This window comes from Oncorhynchus mykiss, chromosome 7 (assembly GCF_057628025.1).
Source record: "Oncorhynchus mykiss isolate SJ-2025 chromosome 7, ASM5762802v1, whole genome shotgun sequence".
Lineage (NCBI taxonomy): Eukaryota > Metazoa > Chordata > Actinopteri > Salmoniformes > Salmonidae > Oncorhynchus > Oncorhynchus mykiss.
This window is the reverse complement of record NC_143028.1, coordinates 26,767,887-26,786,462: the sequence shown is the minus strand read 5'-3', so window position 1 is coordinate 26,786,462 and position 18,576 is coordinate 26,767,887. Positions and strand designations below refer to the sequence as shown.

Genomic DNA, 18,576 nt, shown 5'->3' with positions numbered 1-18,576 from the left:
CTTTTACAGATGCACAATCGAGAGCATCCTGTCGGGCTGTATCACCGCCTGGTATGGCAACTGTTCCGCCCACAACCGTAAGGCTCTCCAGAGGGTAGTGAGGTCTGCACAACGCATCACCGGGGGCAAACTACCTGCCCTCCAGGACACCTACACCCCCCGATGTCACAGGAAGGCCATAAAGATCATCAAGGACAACAACCACCTGAGCCACTGCCTGTTCACCCCGCTATCATCCAGAACGTGAGGTCAGTACAGGTTCATCAAAGCTGGGACCAAGAGACTGAAAAACAGCTTCTATCTCAAGACCATCAGACTGTTAAAAAGCCATCACTAACATTGAGTGGTTGCGGCCAACATACTGACTCAAATCTCTAGCCACTTTAATAATAAAAAATTGGATGTAATAAATGTATCACTAGTCATTTTAAACAATGCCAATTTATATAATGTTTACATACCCTACTTTACTCATCTCATATGTACAGTGGGGAGAACAAGTATTTGATACACTGCCGATTTTGCAAGTTTTTCTACTTACAAAGCATCTAGAGGTCTGTCATTTTTTTTTATCATAGGTACACTTCAAATGTGAGAGACGGAATCTAAAACAAAAATCCAGAAAATCACATTGTATGATTTTTAAGTAATTAATTAGATTTTTATTGCATGGCATAAGAATTTGATACATCAGAAAAGCAGAACTTAATATTTGGTACAGAAACCTTTGTTTGCAATTACAGAGATCATACGTTTCATGTAGTTCTTGACCAGGTTTGCACACACTGCAGCAGGGATTTTTGCCCACTCCTCCATACAGAACTTCTCCAGATCCTTCAGCTTTCGGGGCTGTCGCTGGGCAATACGGACATTCAGCTCCCTCTAAAGATTTTCTATTGGGTTCAGGTCTGGAGACTGGCTAGGCCACTCCAGGACCTTGAGATGCTTCTTACGGAGCCACTCCTTAGTTGCCCTGGCTGTGTGTTTCGGGGTCGTTGTCATGCTGGAAGACCCAGCCACGACCCATCTTCAATGCTCTTACTGAGGGAAGGATGTTGGCCAAGATCTCACGATACATGGCCCAATCCATCCTCCCCTCAATACGGTGCAGTCGTCCTGTCCCCTTTGCAGAAAAGCATCTCCAAAGAATGATGTTTCCACCTCCATGGTTCATGGTTTGGATGGTGTTCTTGGGGTATTACTCATCCTTCTTCTACCTCCAAACACGGCGAGTGGAGTTTAGACCAAAAAGCTATATTTTTGTCTCATCAGACCACATGACCTTCTCCCATTCCTCCTCTGGATCATCCAGATGGTCATTGGCAAACGTCAGATGGGCCTGGACAGGCCTTTGCTTGAGCAGGGGGACCTTGCGTGCGCTGCAGGATTTTAATCCATGACGGCGTAGTGTGTTACTAATGGTTTTCTTTGAGACTGTGGTCCCAGCTCTTTTCAGGTCATTGACCAGGTCCTGCCGTGTAGTTCTGGGCTGATCCCTCACCTTGCTCATGATCATTGATGCCCCACAAGGTGAGATCTTGCATGCAGCCCCAGACCGAGGGTGATTAACCGTCATCTTGAACTTCTTCCATTTTCTAATAATTGAGCCAACAGTTGTTGCGTTCTCACCAAACTGCTTGCCTACTGTCCTGTAGCTCATCCCAGCCTTGTACAGGTTTACAATTTTATCCCTGATGTCCTTACACAGCTCTCTGGTCTTGGCCAGTGTGAAGAGATTGGAATCTGTTTGATTGAGTGTGTGGACAGGTGTCTTTTATACAGGTAATGAGTGGAGAACAGGAGGGCTTCTTAAAGAAAAACTAACAGGTCTGTGAGAGCTGGAATTCTTACTGGTTGGTAGGTGATTAAATATTTATGTCATGCAATAAAATTCAAATGAATTACTTAAAAATCATACAATGTGATTTTCTGGATTTTGTTTTCGATTCCGTCTCTCACAGTTGAAGAGTACCTATGATAAAAATGACAGACCTCTACATGCTTTGTAAGTAGGAAAACCTGCAAAATTGGCAGTGTATCAAATACTTGTTCTCCTCACTGTATATATATATTTTTTAAGTACATTGTTGGTTAGGGGCTCATAGGTAAGCATTTCACTGTAAGGTCTGTAACCTGTTGTATTTGGCACATGTGACTAATACAATTGTATTTGATTTGAAAGGCAGTTTGAGGTATATCTTTGCATATTTCTTTATTTCTACACACAGGTATACTGAACATTGTACTATCCAAAATCAATGACTTACAGTAGCTCACATAAACCCTTAACTTTGCAGGATCTGGTGTTAGGAATTTAGGTTGTTCAGGTGTGGAAATACTGGATTCAAAGGATAAAGCCAACCACCACTGTATTTTGAATGTTTATTAAAGACATTGTGCACACAAAGGGGTAGACAGCAACGTTCTCCACAGAGTCCGTAACACTCACCAAAGACTCAAGGTCTGAGGCCTCATTATATCGCCCAAACTCAGATCAGGCGTCACAGAGGTTGAGCATCCTTTTCTGACCATTCTCTCAGTGCCAGGCCATAACATTACTCAAAGCTATAAACCATCTGCGTGGACTCTCTAAGCCCTACTGTAGCATTACCTTTCCGGACAAATATATTTACAGCCGGTGAACCTTAACCTCAGCAGAGTCACTTAAGTGGCTAAGTTGTACATAAGGGGTACACCTACTAACATACGTTTTAAATTACTTTGAATGTAAACTACATAGACTTAAAAATGGGAAAAGGGAAAAACACACAATTCAGTTTACCGTATACAATAAAGACACTATATTTGTGTGTATCGAAGAGCTTAATGGCATATGGTATGCATCCTTCCTCAAGTGATTCTGTTAAAATGGCTGTGCCTCTGTCATTTTACTCTGCAACCTGATTCGCCGTCAACCTGCCAAAAGCTGATTGGGTTCAAAAGGTCATAATGTAACAACAGTCCCCCCATCTGGCTGTTCTAGCCCAGTTTCTGATTTGATACCACCAGAGCTGTCCAACAGTCAGACATACTTATTTAACAGGGCTCTGACCGACCAATCATCTCCCCTATACTCATGGGAATATTATGTCATAGACATAGGTTTTATTTTTCACATGAACAATATAAACAATATAAACAATATACTGTATATCTAGGCCCATTATGCCTGCAGTTCCCAGGGACAAAACAAGAGATGCAGTGAAAATGATCACAACCTACAACGAAGCCCTTTTGATACCCATCTTGAGTTGTATTTTATGAGGATATCTGTTGTTCTAAAGAATATTGCAAAACTGACTTCTTAATTGCAGGGTTCCCGTAAGACTTGAGTGATTTGGTACCTAATACAGAACCCCTTGATCCATCATCATCAAAATTGTAATCTTTCCCTGATTAAATTATCCCTGTGCATTCCTGCACGCCCACAGACATGGATGTTTGGCTAAAAAGAAATATGTAAAGCTTTTTACTTTGGGCTGAGGTAAAAATTAGGTATCAAATAGGAATTATGACTAAAACCCATGATATTAAAACTTAAGCTCATCCATAGAGGGATAGATTGATTCCACAGCCTGCCACATTAATTGCTCACATTTCGTGAGATCCCCTGTAATGCATCAAAATGGAAAGAGCATGTCAAACTTTATTAACAGCGCATCTGTGGGCTGATGGATTACGTAAGGGTGGCAGAGATGAGTGACACTGGTGGCAGCGGTGGGATTTCAGAGGAAACAGCACTGCATGGGGGGCTATTGTCTGGCAGAACATGCGGCAGCCCTGTGAGATTAGAGCAGCAATGCTGAGTGCCTCTAACGGAATTACAATCTGAGCACTGGAGCGTTGTCAGATGGACTCAGATTAATGTGATTAATCGGCGCTGTAAACAATGCACAATTCTATTGGTACCAAGACTAGGCGTCGGGAAACAAAATGTCAACACTAATGTTTAGGTCAGAAGGACACGCAGTAATTTAAAGGCTTTAAAAGCCATTATCTGACTTATTTATTTTCCAGTTTGGATAAAAAGAACATGCCCTACATGTATCTGCTTTGTTTACAATGTATACCACAAGTTATGATCAATGTTCCGTCCAGAACTGAGAACTTGTCCTCAACAAAGAGCATTTCAACTATGAAACAGGCTTCTTTAGGCATAAAAACAGGATCATTTGAGTTGTCCTTGCCACGCACGCGTTGACAGAAACATGATATCTACTTGCTTTTTTGATAAAAAATATTTCACTTGCTACAGACCATACTAGACATAGGCCTGGTCAAATAGTGCGAAATAGACCAGATTATATCATTTTTTTTGCGAATTCTGGAATTGTCAGGCCAAAATCTAACCCATTACACCAAGAGGCTTGAGGCATTAACATTCATAGTCAATCGATCAATAATATAATAATACTTTTAGCAAAAAATATATTTTTAATTTACAATCAATGACACTATGAGGACAGAAAAGTTCAGAACTTTTGTGAAACATCACAGCAAAGTTGAAAAATATATGGTAAATAGAAATCCAATATGGAAGACGTTAAGAGATAGATGGGAGAGGTTGAGGGTAGAGGAAGGACAGGAGTAAAAACAAACAAAATATAACTATTGTAAAATAGGTTGTGTCCGTAAAATGCATATAGTATGTACTGTATAAGCTGGAAGTAGAAGCCCAACTATTGTTGTTCATTAGTTTACTCCAATTAGGGGAGGGGTGGTAAGGTTAGTGGAAAACAATAAAGGAAAATGTATATTTTTAAGAAATGTATATATACAGTTGTAGTCAGAAGTTTACATACACTCACATGCTGACCAGACCGGACACTTCGAGTGTGCGAGCGTCACAAAATAAATTTAAAAATCCATGTTATTCAATTATCGCACCCACACTGCTCGCGCGCGCCAACGAGCGTATGTGACGCCAAGGGCTAAAATAGAACTCATTCCTATTTCTGAACCAGATCGCGCTGAAAGTCCTGCCTCTCCCATCTCCTCATTGGTTTATAGAAGCAGGTGCCATCTCCTCATTGGTTATACCCAAGTGGGTGACTGAAAGACAAACTGTTTTGCTGGTAGTCGTGGTAATACAATGAAAGTTTAGATGCGATCATCATATAAGTTAAACAATGAAAAAGCCTGGAAGGAGGAGAGATGACTAGAAACGATTTGGTTGGCCGTTTAATGTGTGGATTAATTGTCGGAGTAGAGGTCCTTGTGCATTTCAAAATAACAACTCAATGTTAATATCCCAGGACAAATTAGCTAGCAACAGCAAGCTAGCTAAATCAGACAAATTAATGTTAGCTAGCAAGTGCAAGCTAACTAGCTAAATTGCCATATATGTTTAATGATTTTTGACCTGTCCCCAAATGAATGTCATTGGTTCAGAGATTGTTTTGATATTTTAAGCTGCGTGTCGCGATCACATTTGGTGTGGGGGGGCAAAATAAATGTATGCACGATAGGTTGTAGTCATTAAAACTCGTTATTCAACCACTCCACAAATGTCTTGTTAACAAACTGTAGTTTTGACATGTGGGCTAGGACATCTACTTTGTGCATGGCACAAGTAATTTATCCAACAATTGTTTACAGACAGATTATTTCACTTATAATTCACTGTATTACAATTCCAGTGTGTCAGATGTTTACACACACCAAGTTGACTGTGCCTTTAAACAGATTGGAACATTCCAGAAAATGATGTCATGGATTTAGACGCTTCTGATAGGCTAATTGACGTAATTTGTGTCAATTGGAGGTGTACCTGTGGATGTATTTCAAGGCCTACCTTCAAACTTAGTGTCTCTTTGCTTGACATCATGGAAAAAAATCAAAAGAAATCAGCCAAGACCTCAGAAAAAAATTGTAGACCTCCACAAGTCTGGTTCTTCCCTGGGAGCAATTTCCAAACGCCTGAAGGTACCACGCTCATCTGTACAAACAATAGTATGCAAGTAAAAACCATGGGACAACGCAGCCGTTATACCGCTCAGGAAGGAGATGTGTTCTGTCTCCTAGAGATGAACGTACTTTGGTGCGAAAAGTGTAAATCAATCCCAGAACAACAGCAGAGGACCTTGTGAAGATGCTGGAGGAAACAGGTACAAAAGCATTTATATCCACAGTAAAAACGAATCTTATATCGACATAACCTGAAAGGCTGCTCAGCACGGAAGAAGTCACTGCTTCAAAACCGCCATATAAAAGCCAGACTACGGTTTGCAACTGCACATGGGGACAAATATCGTACTTTTTGTAGAAATGTCCTCTGGTCTGATGAAACAAAAATGGAACTGTTTGGCAATTATGGCAATCGTTTGGAAGGAAAAGGGGGAGGCATGCAAGCGGAAGAACACCATTCCCAACCGTGAAGCACAGGGGGTGGCAGCATCATGTTGTGGTAGTGCTTTGCTGCAGGAGGGTCTGGTGCACTTCACAAAATAGATGGCATCACGAGGCAGGAAAATAAAGTGGATATATTGAAGCAACATCTCAAGGCATCAGTTAAAGCTGATAGGTCTTCCAAATGAACAATGACCCCAAGCATACTTCCAAAGTTGTGGCAAAATGGCGAAACCCAGATAAAAATCCAATCAGGAAGTGACGCATTTTTTGAAACCGCCTCATGCCAATGACTCCTTATATGGCTGTGAATGAGCTACGAATGAGCTTCCGTTTTCTACGTATTCCCCAAGGTGTCTACAGCATTGTGACGTCTTTTTACGCATTTATGTTGAAGAATAGCCGTAAGGGACCACATTTAGCAAGTGGTCACATGATGGCTCCCGCAGAAAATCTTGCGTAAAGTACACAAGTAGCCATTTTTCAATTTTCCTTCTTATGAGAAACCAATTGTCCCGACGGATATATTATCGAATCGTTATGTGAAAAACACCTTGAGGATTGATTCTAAACAACGTTTGCCATGTTTCTGTCGATATTATGGAGCTAATTTGGAAAAAAGTTCAGCGTTGTAGTGACCGCATTTTCCGGTCGATTTCTCAGCCAAAAGTGACGAACAAACGGGAGCTATTTCGCCTACAAATCTGAGATGACAGTGTGATTAACAAAAGGCTAAGCTGTGTCTCAATATATTTCATTTGTGATTTTCATGAATAGGAAGATTTTGTAGGAAGATTTATATCCGCTGCGTTATGCTAATTAGTTTGAGGCTATGATTACGCTCCCGGATCCGGGATTGATAGTCGCAAGAATTTAACTTCTTGCGTCGAGCAATCCCGTATCCGGGAGCGTAATCATAGCCTCAAGCTCATTACCATAACGCAACGTTAACTATTCATGAAAATCGCAAATTAAATGAAAGAAATATATTCACTCACAAGCTTAGCCTTTTGTTAACAACACTGTCATCTCAGATTTTCAAAATATGCTTTTCACCCATAGCTACACAAGCATTTGTGTAAGAGTATTGATAGCTAGCATAGCATTAAGCCTAGCATTCAGCAGGCAACATTTTCACAAAAACAAGAAAAGCATTCTAATAAAATAATTTACCTTTGAAGAACTTCGGATGTTTTCAATGAGGAGACTCTCAGTTAGGTAGCAAATGTTCATTTTTTCCAAAAATATTATTTGTGTAGGAAAAATCGCTCCGTTTTGTTCATCACGTTTGGCTAAGAAAAAAACCCTAAAATTCAGTCATTACAACGCCAAACTTCTTTCAAAATTAACTCCATAATATCGACAGAAACATGGCAAACGTTGTTTAGAATCAAACCTCAAGGTGTTTTTCACATATCTATTTGATGACAAATTATTTGTGGCAGTTGGGTTTCTCCTCGGAAGCAAATGGAAAAATACACGCAGCTGGAGATTATGCAATAATTGCGACAGAGGACACCAAGCGAGCACCTGGTAGATGTAGTGTAAAATGGTCAATCTTCCAATGATATGCCTACAAATACGTCACAATGCTGCAGACACCTTGGGGAAACGACAGAAAGTGTAAGCTCATTCCTGACGCATTCACAGCCATATAAGGAGCCATTGGAACACAGCGCCTTCCAAATCTGGGGCACTTCCTGTTTGAAATGTCATCTTGGTTTCGCCTGTAGCATCAGTTCTGTGGCACTCACAGATAATATCTTTGCAGTTTTGGAAACGTCAGAGTGTTTTCTTTCCAAAGCTGTCAATTATATGCATAGTCGAGCATCTTTTCGTGACAAAATATCTTGTTTAAAACGGGAACGTTTTTTTATCCAAAAATGAAAAGAGCGACCCCTATATCCAAGAAGTTAATGCAGCCAACGTGTCAGATTTCAAAAAGGTTTTACAGTGAAAGCAAACCATGCGATTATCTGAGGATAGCACTCCACAAAACAAACACTTGGCATTCATATTTCAACCCGCCAAGCGCAACACAAAACGTAGAAATAACGATGTAATTCATGCCTTACCTTTGAAGATCTTCTTTTGTTGGCACTCCAATACGTCCCATAAACATCACAAATGGTCCTTTTGTTCGATAAATTCCGTCATTATTTCTCCAAAATGTCAATTTATTTGGCACGTTTGATCCAGAAAAACACTGGTTCCAACTCACGCAACATGACTACAAAATATCTAATAAGTTACCTGTAAACTTGTTCCAAACATTTCAAACAACTTTCCTAATACAACATTTGCTATTTTATAACGTAAATAATCAATAACATTTAAGACGGGATAAACTGTGTTCAATACCGGAAGAAAACAAAGTGGAGCGAGCTTTCAGTTCGCTCACCCCTAACAAACAGTACACTAGACTCGACCCTCGTTCTGAATAGCCCTAGTTCTTAATTTCTCAAAGGAAAAACATCAACCAATTTCTAAAGACTGTTGACATCCAGTGGAAGCCATAGGAACTGCAAGCAAGTGCACTTAGAAATCTAGATCCACATAGAAATCCCTTTGAAAACACTGTTACCTCCTGGATGGATTTTTCTCAGGTTTTTGCCTGCCATATCAGTTCTGTTATACCCACAGACACTATTCAAACCGTTTTAGAAACGTTAGAGTGTTTTCTATATTTTCGACCAATTGCATGCATATCCTAGCTTCTGGGCCTGAGTAGCAGGCAGTTTACTTTGGGCACACTTTTCATCCGGACGTGAAAATACTGCCCCCTAGCCCGAAGAGGTTATTGAAGGCACAGTCAATTTAGTTTATGTAAACTTACTGTGAATTATAAGTGAAATAATCTGTCTATAAACAGTTGTTGGAAAAATTACTTCAACTGTATGTAGTTACGTTCTTGTGCTGTACTTCTCTATTAATGTTATGTATTATGTCATGCTTTATGTTTGTGTGGACCCCAGGAAGAGTAGCTGCTGCTTTAGCAGTAGCTAATAGGGATCCTAATAAAATACTAATGACTAGTAAAATGAAAGTCCTGAGAACGTCCTAAACATGATGTCCTGATAACTTACATGGATCTAGCCAAATGTCCCCCGAGAACTTTCCCTTGGGACCATCATGCGACTTCCCCTTGACCATCATGAAACATCCCCTTGTGGTCATTGAATGTCACATGGATGTCCCACATCTTATCAGAACCAAATAGGAACCTTTTCATAATGTTCCCTAATTGACATCAAAATACCTTATTATAATGTTATACTGCGACCAACTGGGACCTGTGCTGAACGTACTGTTATGGTCCCTAGGATAATGTCATTTCCCTAGAACATTCTTAGAATGTCAGTGGGATAACGTCTCGCCGAAACCCTTAAAGCGACCTAATGAGAACGTTGCCGAATGTCCTTAGGATGTCCCCTATTTGCTGGGTGTGCTCAAAGGTAAATACTAAATAGATGTCAATAAAATGTATTCTGTACAATTAAAATTGTCTGTTCATTCTCCACACTGTCTTTATTGCCAACTTGTTCATCTAACCTGGATGTTCTTTTCCCTAGACACCAGAAAGTGATTTCCAGCAACCGTTTTCCGATTCAAGTCACGGCCAATGAACATTTTGTCACTACACATTGAGGAAGATGGAAACTCATCAAAGTGTATAAGGGCAAACTTAGCACAAGGCAACACCTCACAAAGTCTACCGACTAGATATCAGGTTGGGATGTCTGCATACACTATACACGGTCAGACTTTCCTGACCATGTTAAGTGTATGCAGTCAGATCTCCATGTACCAAAGCAAAGCTCCAATGCTACGTAAAGCAACACCTAACACAGTGACACAAAGCAACACATATATACATGGGCACCAGCCCCATTGGAGAAAACAGCATTTCCTCTGAATCAAGAGCAAGCAAGCTGTACTCTGTGATAAGGTTTGGAGTTATGGAGAGGGGAGAGGTGGGGGAGGAGGTATTGTAACTCATCCTTTTGAAGTGCACACACATGGCAAGCAACTCATATTTCCTCACAACACAGCATGACACAAGAAGCAAAAACTCTACATACACAATCTGTATGTTAAATGTGTAAATCTGTATGGTACATCTAAATGGTAGTTGACATTCACAGACAATATATGGATGAACAAGGTTAGAACATGATTCCTTGTGGATTATGGCAAAGATGTGTAGAAATGGGGTGTATAGACATTACAAACACAGGTCATTGGTCTATATCTAGCCAGACAGGAGAGTAGCTAACTGGTATGATGTTCCATTCAGGGAGCGCACTGTTGACAAGCAGTGAGGGTGGAGCATAAGCAGGTTGCACAACAGTTGTATGGAGGATGTTTGGGTGAGTAAATGCAGACTCAATTTGGAAAGGAAGGGAAGGGGTTGACATAATGTGTCAAGCTTTTGGATGTTTTGCTCAGAGACATACTAGAGCTTATCTTGACTCATCCCTATTGTAACGCAATAATTACAATGCATGCGTTCCTTGTAGTAAGTCAGACCTAAATATTTGAAAATAAAGTTCAGACATTTGAGAATTTGGCATGATAACTGAATAACTTAATTTACGGTCTTGCTTTACAGTTATAGTGAACAATTTTTGCATATGGCACTTATAAAAAAGTACAAAATAATGTTCTTGCCACGAGAAAAGAAAAATGACAATCATAAAGAGATCGTGGTAGATGCAAATAACCAAATCTTTGTCAGATATTTGTGTTTAAGCCATGTCTATATCTGTTTTTCTACCAAACCTATAACGGAAAAATAGATACATATTCAAATCAGCCGAAAAGATTAATACATCCATGAGCAAAACTACAAGACAACTTTGGGTCAAACAAATGTCAGGGATTTTTAAATAAACAAACAATGACAATAATAAGAGGGACGATAACCATACATACTTATGGCACCAATCTACATTAGTCTCAATGGAATCAATGACAGCCAGCTACACTTTTGAGGGCCAGACATGCAAACAAATGCATTAAGATGAGGAAAGAGAGAAAATAAAAATACAAACAGAAGAAGTAGGAGGGAACAACCAAAGTAATGTCTGTAAAATAACAGAAGAAAGAAATCTGTCTATCGAGCAATAATCACCTTCACTGGGGATGACAAGTATGTACGGCGTGGTATTTTGTCCCCTACCTATTACCACTAAGAACAAGGTTTATAATTCCCGGTCAGCATGCATGAGAGAAAAAAGAAACAAAGAAAATGTTTCTAAAAAAGTCGCCTTCATCGTTTCAATTTCACATTTAGCACAGTAGTAGGAAAAAAATCAAGTACTATTGCTAAAACACCTTGAAGAAAACTATGGGCAGTATGATTATACAGTATATATAGATGGTTGAATATATTAATTTCAACAAGCTTCTGATAGCTTCCATTAAAGCAAGTAGTAGAAGTGCTTCTAATAGCATCTTCGGCTCTAAAAATCTACTTCAGAGGAATATTTTAGAGGTTTGATTCTCAGTGCATGTGAATGGGACATTGGAATGCAAACATTGGTATTAACCGTTGATTCTGACTGGAAGAAGGATAAAAGGAGATGGAGTAAAAAATGGAAAAGAACACAAAATATGTTTGAACTTAGTGGCAGTTTCGATCCAAAATTGGACCTCAACTTTTATGGTGTCCGTATTAGGACAGCCTCAATCTCAGCAACATTTCCTTGGTGTTAGCGAACAAGAAGCTCAAGAATCCCATGTTAACAATTATTATTATTCGATTCTATAAAGTATAAAACTATAAAATCCATTCATATTGAAATAATCAAGCCATGTATTTGTACTTGAACAGATGAAGGGTCACAAAATGCATGTATTTTCCAAAGCAGACACACAATCAGTGTGTCTACAAGTATAGACTCACTGTAAAGAGCTCAATTCATAACAGAAGGATGGTAAGAGAAAAGAAAGGAAAGAGCCCACTGATGAGGATAAATGTTTGACACGGACAAAAGAAAACAGGAAAATTGACAACTAAATAAGAAGATTATCGTCAATGCACAATTGTATGTATGTCTAAAAAAATAAGCAGCAACTTAAAAAGAAAATGGGAGGAAATCAAACATAATAATTAAATGGTGAAATGCGTGAACCCGTTTTTAGTTTTTGTCACCATCCATTACATTAATGGAGGTTGTCCTAAGATACTACTGATCCTTAATGTGTTCTTTTATAAAGATGGTTCGGAGAAAAGAAAAGAAGTGGAATGGAGAGAAAAAGAAAAGCTGCACAGAATCTTGGACTGTATAGACCGAAACCATGCAGGTTCAACACTGAAAAGATTGTGGGGCTTGTGGTCACGTATAGGGAAAGTCTACCTCTATGCAGGTGTACATATACCACTCTCAATACAATTTGCATTCATTGGGCCGAGTCGTTGTTAAACATGTATATCTCTGATTTCATTGCATCAAGTAATTTACTTCCTACGCATGGAAAATATAAGAAGAGTTCTCATACCTTTAGTAGCCAGTCTCACACAGTTGATTTTGGTTTCCTGAGAAGACAGAGACAGACATAGTTGTTCAATTATATTGTCCCAACACAGTGATGTCCATCACTCTTGTCACGTTCCACTGGACTTGGGGCTGAAATACAACAAGACGGCACAAGAGAAGAATGGGAATGGGGAAAGGGTTCAGAAATACAGACATTTCAGTCATAGTACTGTGTACACTTAAAAACTGCTGACCCCTAAAGCAGTAAAGGCATTTGTGCTCCAAATGGCATCCGCAAGATCAGTTGAGGGTCTCAATCTTTTTGGGTTACCATACCCCGTAAGTACCCCCTCATGTGTATTTTACCAGTAGTCCTACTGTATGTTCTTATAGCACCATTATAGCATTTTATTAAATAAAGCTATTTCTCTCCATCAACTTTAAACTCGGATTTCACATGAAGTTAGGAAAACCTAGCCCTATATATAGGGTGGATGGCTTTACGTCCCAGACTTCGTGTGGAGAAAAGCTATTAGCGAAACGCTAAACCAACCACTGAAACGACATCTATCATTGAGAGAAATAATTGTCATATCTGTGTGTGTGCTGCACTCAGGGCTGGCTGTCAGTCTTTTATTAGCGAAAGGGTCCGTAAAAGGATCTATACAGAGCCAACATGGTAGCTCAGGGCCTGTCACACAGCCACACAGATGCTGCAATCGTTCATCACCCTCTCTGCTTCTCTTACTCCGTCCCTTTCTCTCTTTACCTCCCCTTATCTCAATATCCCTGCATCCCTTTATTTACAGTCCTCAGCCATCTCTAAAATAGGTCCCCAAATGGACCTCAGAGTGAGGAGATTAGTTACCACGGCAACAATAATCTTAGTAAATAATTTTTCACTGCAAATGGTCATGTTAAATAAACTTTGAGGAAACCATCCCAGCATACAGGGACGTCCTGAGGACATTCGGCGACGTTCCCATTAGGTCCCTTGAGAGTTTTGGCATGACGTTATTCCTCTGACGTTCCGAGAACGTCCCATAATGGTCCCAAGGGAGCGTTCTCTAGGGGACCTTTGTCTAGTTCCCTGTAAGTTCCCAGGACGTCACTGAGGATCATGTCAGGACCTTTTTAGGACGTTCCAGGACTTTCATTTGACTAGTTCACAGGACGTCATGTGATGGTCACTCTGGGAACGTTCTCAAGGGGACCTTGGAAGTTTTTGTCTAGTTCCCGGTTTGTCCCGGGGACGTCACGTGATGGTCTCAAAGAAACGTTCCCCCCAAGGCACGTGGTCCATCAAGGCCCTGATTGGTGAACCAATGATCAATTCACAGCTCTTGTCTTTTGGTAATGGTACAGTGGTTGCTCCACTAAAAGTTTTGCGATTATGCTGCGGTACTTTGTGGTTTAGTACGGTACCCTGCGTCAACACTTCAATGCTCCAGATCAGCACAGAGGGCGTTAAGAGCACTGATTATCCTTTTGGGTCCTACTGTGTCTCTAACTGACAATGAGTGTGCGGCATAAACCTAAATAGAATCTGATAATTGTGCACAACTTCAGTATTACTTACTAAAACTGTTGCTACACTAAGGTTTTTAGTATTTCATTTTGTTAGGATTATTTTGCTCTTAGTGTAGTAGTGTAGCCCGCTCCAGACCGGTCACGTTGTACAGCGCCTGAGTTGCCCAATGTTCTGTTACTGCATAGCGGTGCAAGCTGTGTTGCTACAGATGCTGGTTCAATACCCGTGCCCCCCTCAACTGGGCGACCCATGAGATGACTGTAGGTTTTTGGTTTCTTGCCCTCTAAAAACAGAAATAAATCATTCTAAATAACAAACTGGCTTTATTTACAAATTAGTAACAATGTCTCACCCCATGTTCAAGAATGTCTTTTTTCTCGCTCATTTTACGTTATTTGAAAACAAAATAATCGCCAAAATATTGATATTTTTTAAACAAAGAGATTATTACTATTATTCATTTAGAATTATATAAAAGCCCCTTGGATATTCTCACAGATATATTATTGACCCTGTTATTAGCAGGACAGTATTTATTGGTCATGGCTCCCGAGTGGCGCACATTGGGATTGCTTTGCAGTTCACCAGCTGTATCCACTGATATCACACAAGGTTCAAGGCACGAGGGCAGGGGGCACAGGATGGGTCGCAGAGCCGTGCATAGAAGATGGACCTAGCCCATGGGAAAGGGAGGAGGAGGAAGGGGGCAGCACTTTAAGGGACATTGCATTAATAATGGTGGTGACTAGGGAAACGTTCCCGCTGTTCTTAGTGCCAGTCTGCACATTCAAACTAAAACAATGTAACTAATAATGGCCTCTTTATGCTTTGTTAATAAAATAATAATAAAAATACTCTTTTAAATTGACAATGTTTATTTAGTTATGGATTCATGATGAATTACAATGGGAATAAATATCACTGAATTACAGAAATATTGGAACAAAGTTGTCTAATGAAAGTAAACAAATGGTTGCTTACTAGAAAATACTCTTTCAAACACCGGTTTCAAACAATGGTTACGTTGTACAGCGCTATTATGGCTATTAGCAGGTAGTTGGACAATGGGCTTGCCTAGAAGGAGGGTAGGGGGAGAATTCTATCGTCAAATGTATTTCTAAGTTAGGTTGGCTGTATCATAACCGGCCCATGATTGGTTGCAATTTCAGTTTAATCCACCAGGAAAGACAAAACAAATAATACCCCAAAAAGTATTATTATGCATCACATCCGACCGTGGTTGGGAGTTCCACAGGGTGGGGCACAATTGGCCCAGTGTTTTTCTCTCCCTTGAAAAACAGAAATACATGTTTTGCCCTTTACAAATATTATTTTGGCCTTTATTCAGATTACAATTGCTCACTTATCGTTATATATTATCAAGTTGATGGCACAGTCATATACACACCTACACAAAGCTGAGTGACTCACTCATTCATGGCTTTGGATCAAAATAAAAAAGTAACAACATTCTTTCTGATAGTCTTTAATAAAGAAATGTTTTGGTTATCCTGACCTGGACACCATATACAGTATTATAATAGCCCATTATGTGCTATCAGCAGGACAATTGTCATGTACTGTCATGTTGTCTTGTCTCTGTCCTTTCCCTTCACCCTGTCTCCCTCTGCTGGTCGTGTTAGGTTACCTTTTCTCCCCCGCTTTCCCCCAGCTGTCCCTTGTCTCCTCTAACTACCCATTCACCCCGTTCCCCACCTGTTCCCTTTTTTCCCTCTGATTAGGTCCCAATATCTCTCTCTGTTTCTGCTCCTGTCCTTGTCGGATTCTTGTTTGTTTGTGTCATTCATGCCTGAACCAGACTGTCGTCATGTTTGCTGTAACCTTGTCCTGTCCTGTCGGAATCTGCCGGTCCATCTGAGCCTACCTATGTTTGGTAATTAAAGAAGCTCTGTTTAAGTTGATTCGCTTTTGGGTCCTCATTCACGCACCGTAACAGAAGAATCCGACCAAGAATGGACCCAGCGACTTCGGATCCTCTCCACTCAGCCGTCGAGATCCAGGGAGCGATGCTAGGCAGACACAAGCAGGAATTGTCTGCTGCTCGACATGCCGTTGAGACCCTGGCCACCCAAGTCTCCAACCTCACAGAACAGGTTCACCATCTCCGCCTCGATCCACCGGCCACTTCCAGGGCTTTCGAATCTCCGGAGCCCAGAATCAATAACCCGCCGTGTTACTCTGGGGAGCCCACTGAATGCCGCTCGTTCCTCACCCAGTGTGATATTGTGTTTTCTCTCCAGCCCAACACTTACTCCAGGAGCACTGCTCGTGTCGCCTACGTCATATCTCTCCTTATTGGACGGGCTCGTGAGTGGGGCACGGCAATCTGGGAGGCAAGGGCTGAGTGTACTAACCAGTATCAAGACTTTAAGGAGGAGATGATACGGGTTTTTGATCGATCTGTTTTTGGGGAGGAGGCTTCCAGGGCCCTGTCTTCCCTATGTCAAGGCAATCGATCCATAACAGACTACTCTATTGAGTTTCGCACTCTTGCTGTCTCCAGTGGCTGGAACGAGCCGGCCTTGCTCGCTCGTCTTCTGGAGGGTTTCCGCGCAGAGGTAAAGGATGAGATTCTCTCCCGGGAGGTTCCTTCCAGCGTGGATTCCTTGATTGAACTCGCTATTCGCATTGAGCGACGGGTTGATCTTCGTCACCGAGCTCGTGGAAAGGAGCTCGCGCTCTCCGTCGCCTCCCTCTCCGCATCACTACCATCTTCCTCTGCCGGCTCGGGTGCTGAGCCCATGCAGCTGGGAGGTATCCGCATCTCGACTAAGGAGAGGGAACGGAGAATCACCAACCGCCTCTGTCTCTATTGCGGTTCCGCTGGTCATTTTGTCACTTCATGTCCAGTAAAAGGCCAGAGCTCGTCAGTAAGCGGAGGGCTACTGGTGAGCGCTACTACTCCTGTCTCTCCTTCAAGATCCTGCACTACCTTGTCGGTCCATCTACGCTGGACCGGTTCGTCAGCTTCCTGCAGTGCCTTAATAGACTCTGGGGCGGAGGGCTGTTTTATGGACGAGACCTGGGCTCGGGAACATGACATTCCTCTCAGACAGTTAAAGGAGCCCACGGCCTTGTTCGCCCTGGATGGTAGTCCTCTCCCCAGGATTCAGCGTGAGACGCTACCTTTAACCCTCACTGTTTCTGGTAATCATAGTGAAACCATTTCTTTTTTAATTTTTCGTTCACCTTTTACACCTGTTGTTTTGGGCCATCCCTGGCTAGTTTGTCATAATCCTTCCATTAATTGGTCTAGTAATTCTATCCTCTCCTGGAACGTCTCTTGTCATGTGAAATGTTTAATGTCTGCTATCCCTCCTGTTTCCTCTGTCTCTTCTTCACAGGAGGAGCCTGGTGATTTGACAGGGGTGCCGGAGGAATATCACGATCTGCGCACGGTGTTCAGTCGGTCCAGGGCCACCTCTCTTCCTCCACACCGGTCGTATGATTGTAGTATTGATCTCCTTCCGGGAACCACCCCCCCCCGGGGTAGACTATACTCTCTGTCGGCTCCCGAACGTAAGGCTCTCGAGGATTATTTGTCTGTAGCTCTTGACGCCGGTACCATAGTCCCCTCCTCCTCTCCCGCCGGAGCGGGGTTTTTTTTTTGTCAAGAAGAAGGACGGGTCTCTGCGCCCCTGCATAGATTATCGAGGGCTGAATGACATAACAGTGAAGAATCGTTATCCGCTTCCTCTTATGTCTTCAGCCTTCGAGATCCTGCAGGGAGCCAGGTTTTTCACTAAGTTGGACCTTCGTAACGCTTACCATCTCGTGCGCATCAGGGAGGGGGACGAGTGGAAGACGGCGTTTAACACTCCGTTAGGGCACTTTGAATACCGGGTTCTTCCTTTCGGCCTCGCTAACGCTCCAGCTGTCTTTCAGGCATTAGTCAATGATGTCCTGAGAGACATGCTGAACATCTTTGTTTTCGTTTACCTTGACGATATCCTGATTTTTTCACCGTCACTCCAGATTCATGTTCAGCACGTTCGACGTGTCCTCCAGCGCCTTTTAGAGAATTGTCTTTTTGTGAAGGCTGAGAAGTGCACTTTTCATGCCTCCTCCGTCACATTTCTCGGTTCTGTTATTTCCGCTGAAGGCATTAAGATGGATCCCGCTAAGGTCCAAGCTGTCATTGATTGGCCCGTCCCTAAGTCACGCGTCGAGCTGCAGCGCTTTCTCGGCTTCGCG

At 41.6% G+C, this 18,576-nt stretch overlaps 1 protein-coding gene and 1 pseudogene across 12 annotated transcripts in view; both read right to left on the bottom strand.

The window, feature by feature from the left end:
- Positions 1 to 18,576, bottom strand: part of LOC110527653 (receptor-type tyrosine-protein phosphatase T) — a 522,557-nt gene that overhangs the window by 150,636 nt on the left and 353,345 nt on the right. For 6 of the 12 annotated variants that reach the window (XM_090240593.1, XM_090240592.1, XM_036983141.2 and 3 more), the window contains 2 exons: positions 12,853 to 12,889; positions 11,483 to 11,539 (listed from right to left, as the gene is read on the bottom strand). In XM_090240593.1, coding sequence (XP_090096719.1) covers positions 11,483 to 11,539; positions 12,853 to 12,889 — 94 coding nt within the window. The remainder of the gene's footprint in view (positions 1 to 11,482; positions 11,540 to 12,852; positions 12,890 to 18,576) is intronic. The other 6 variants (XM_090240587.1, XM_036983144.2, XM_090240588.1 and 3 more) reach the window with 1 other exon arrangement.
- LOC149982499 (uncharacterized) lies at positions 1,199 to 9,501 on the bottom strand (annotated as a pseudogene).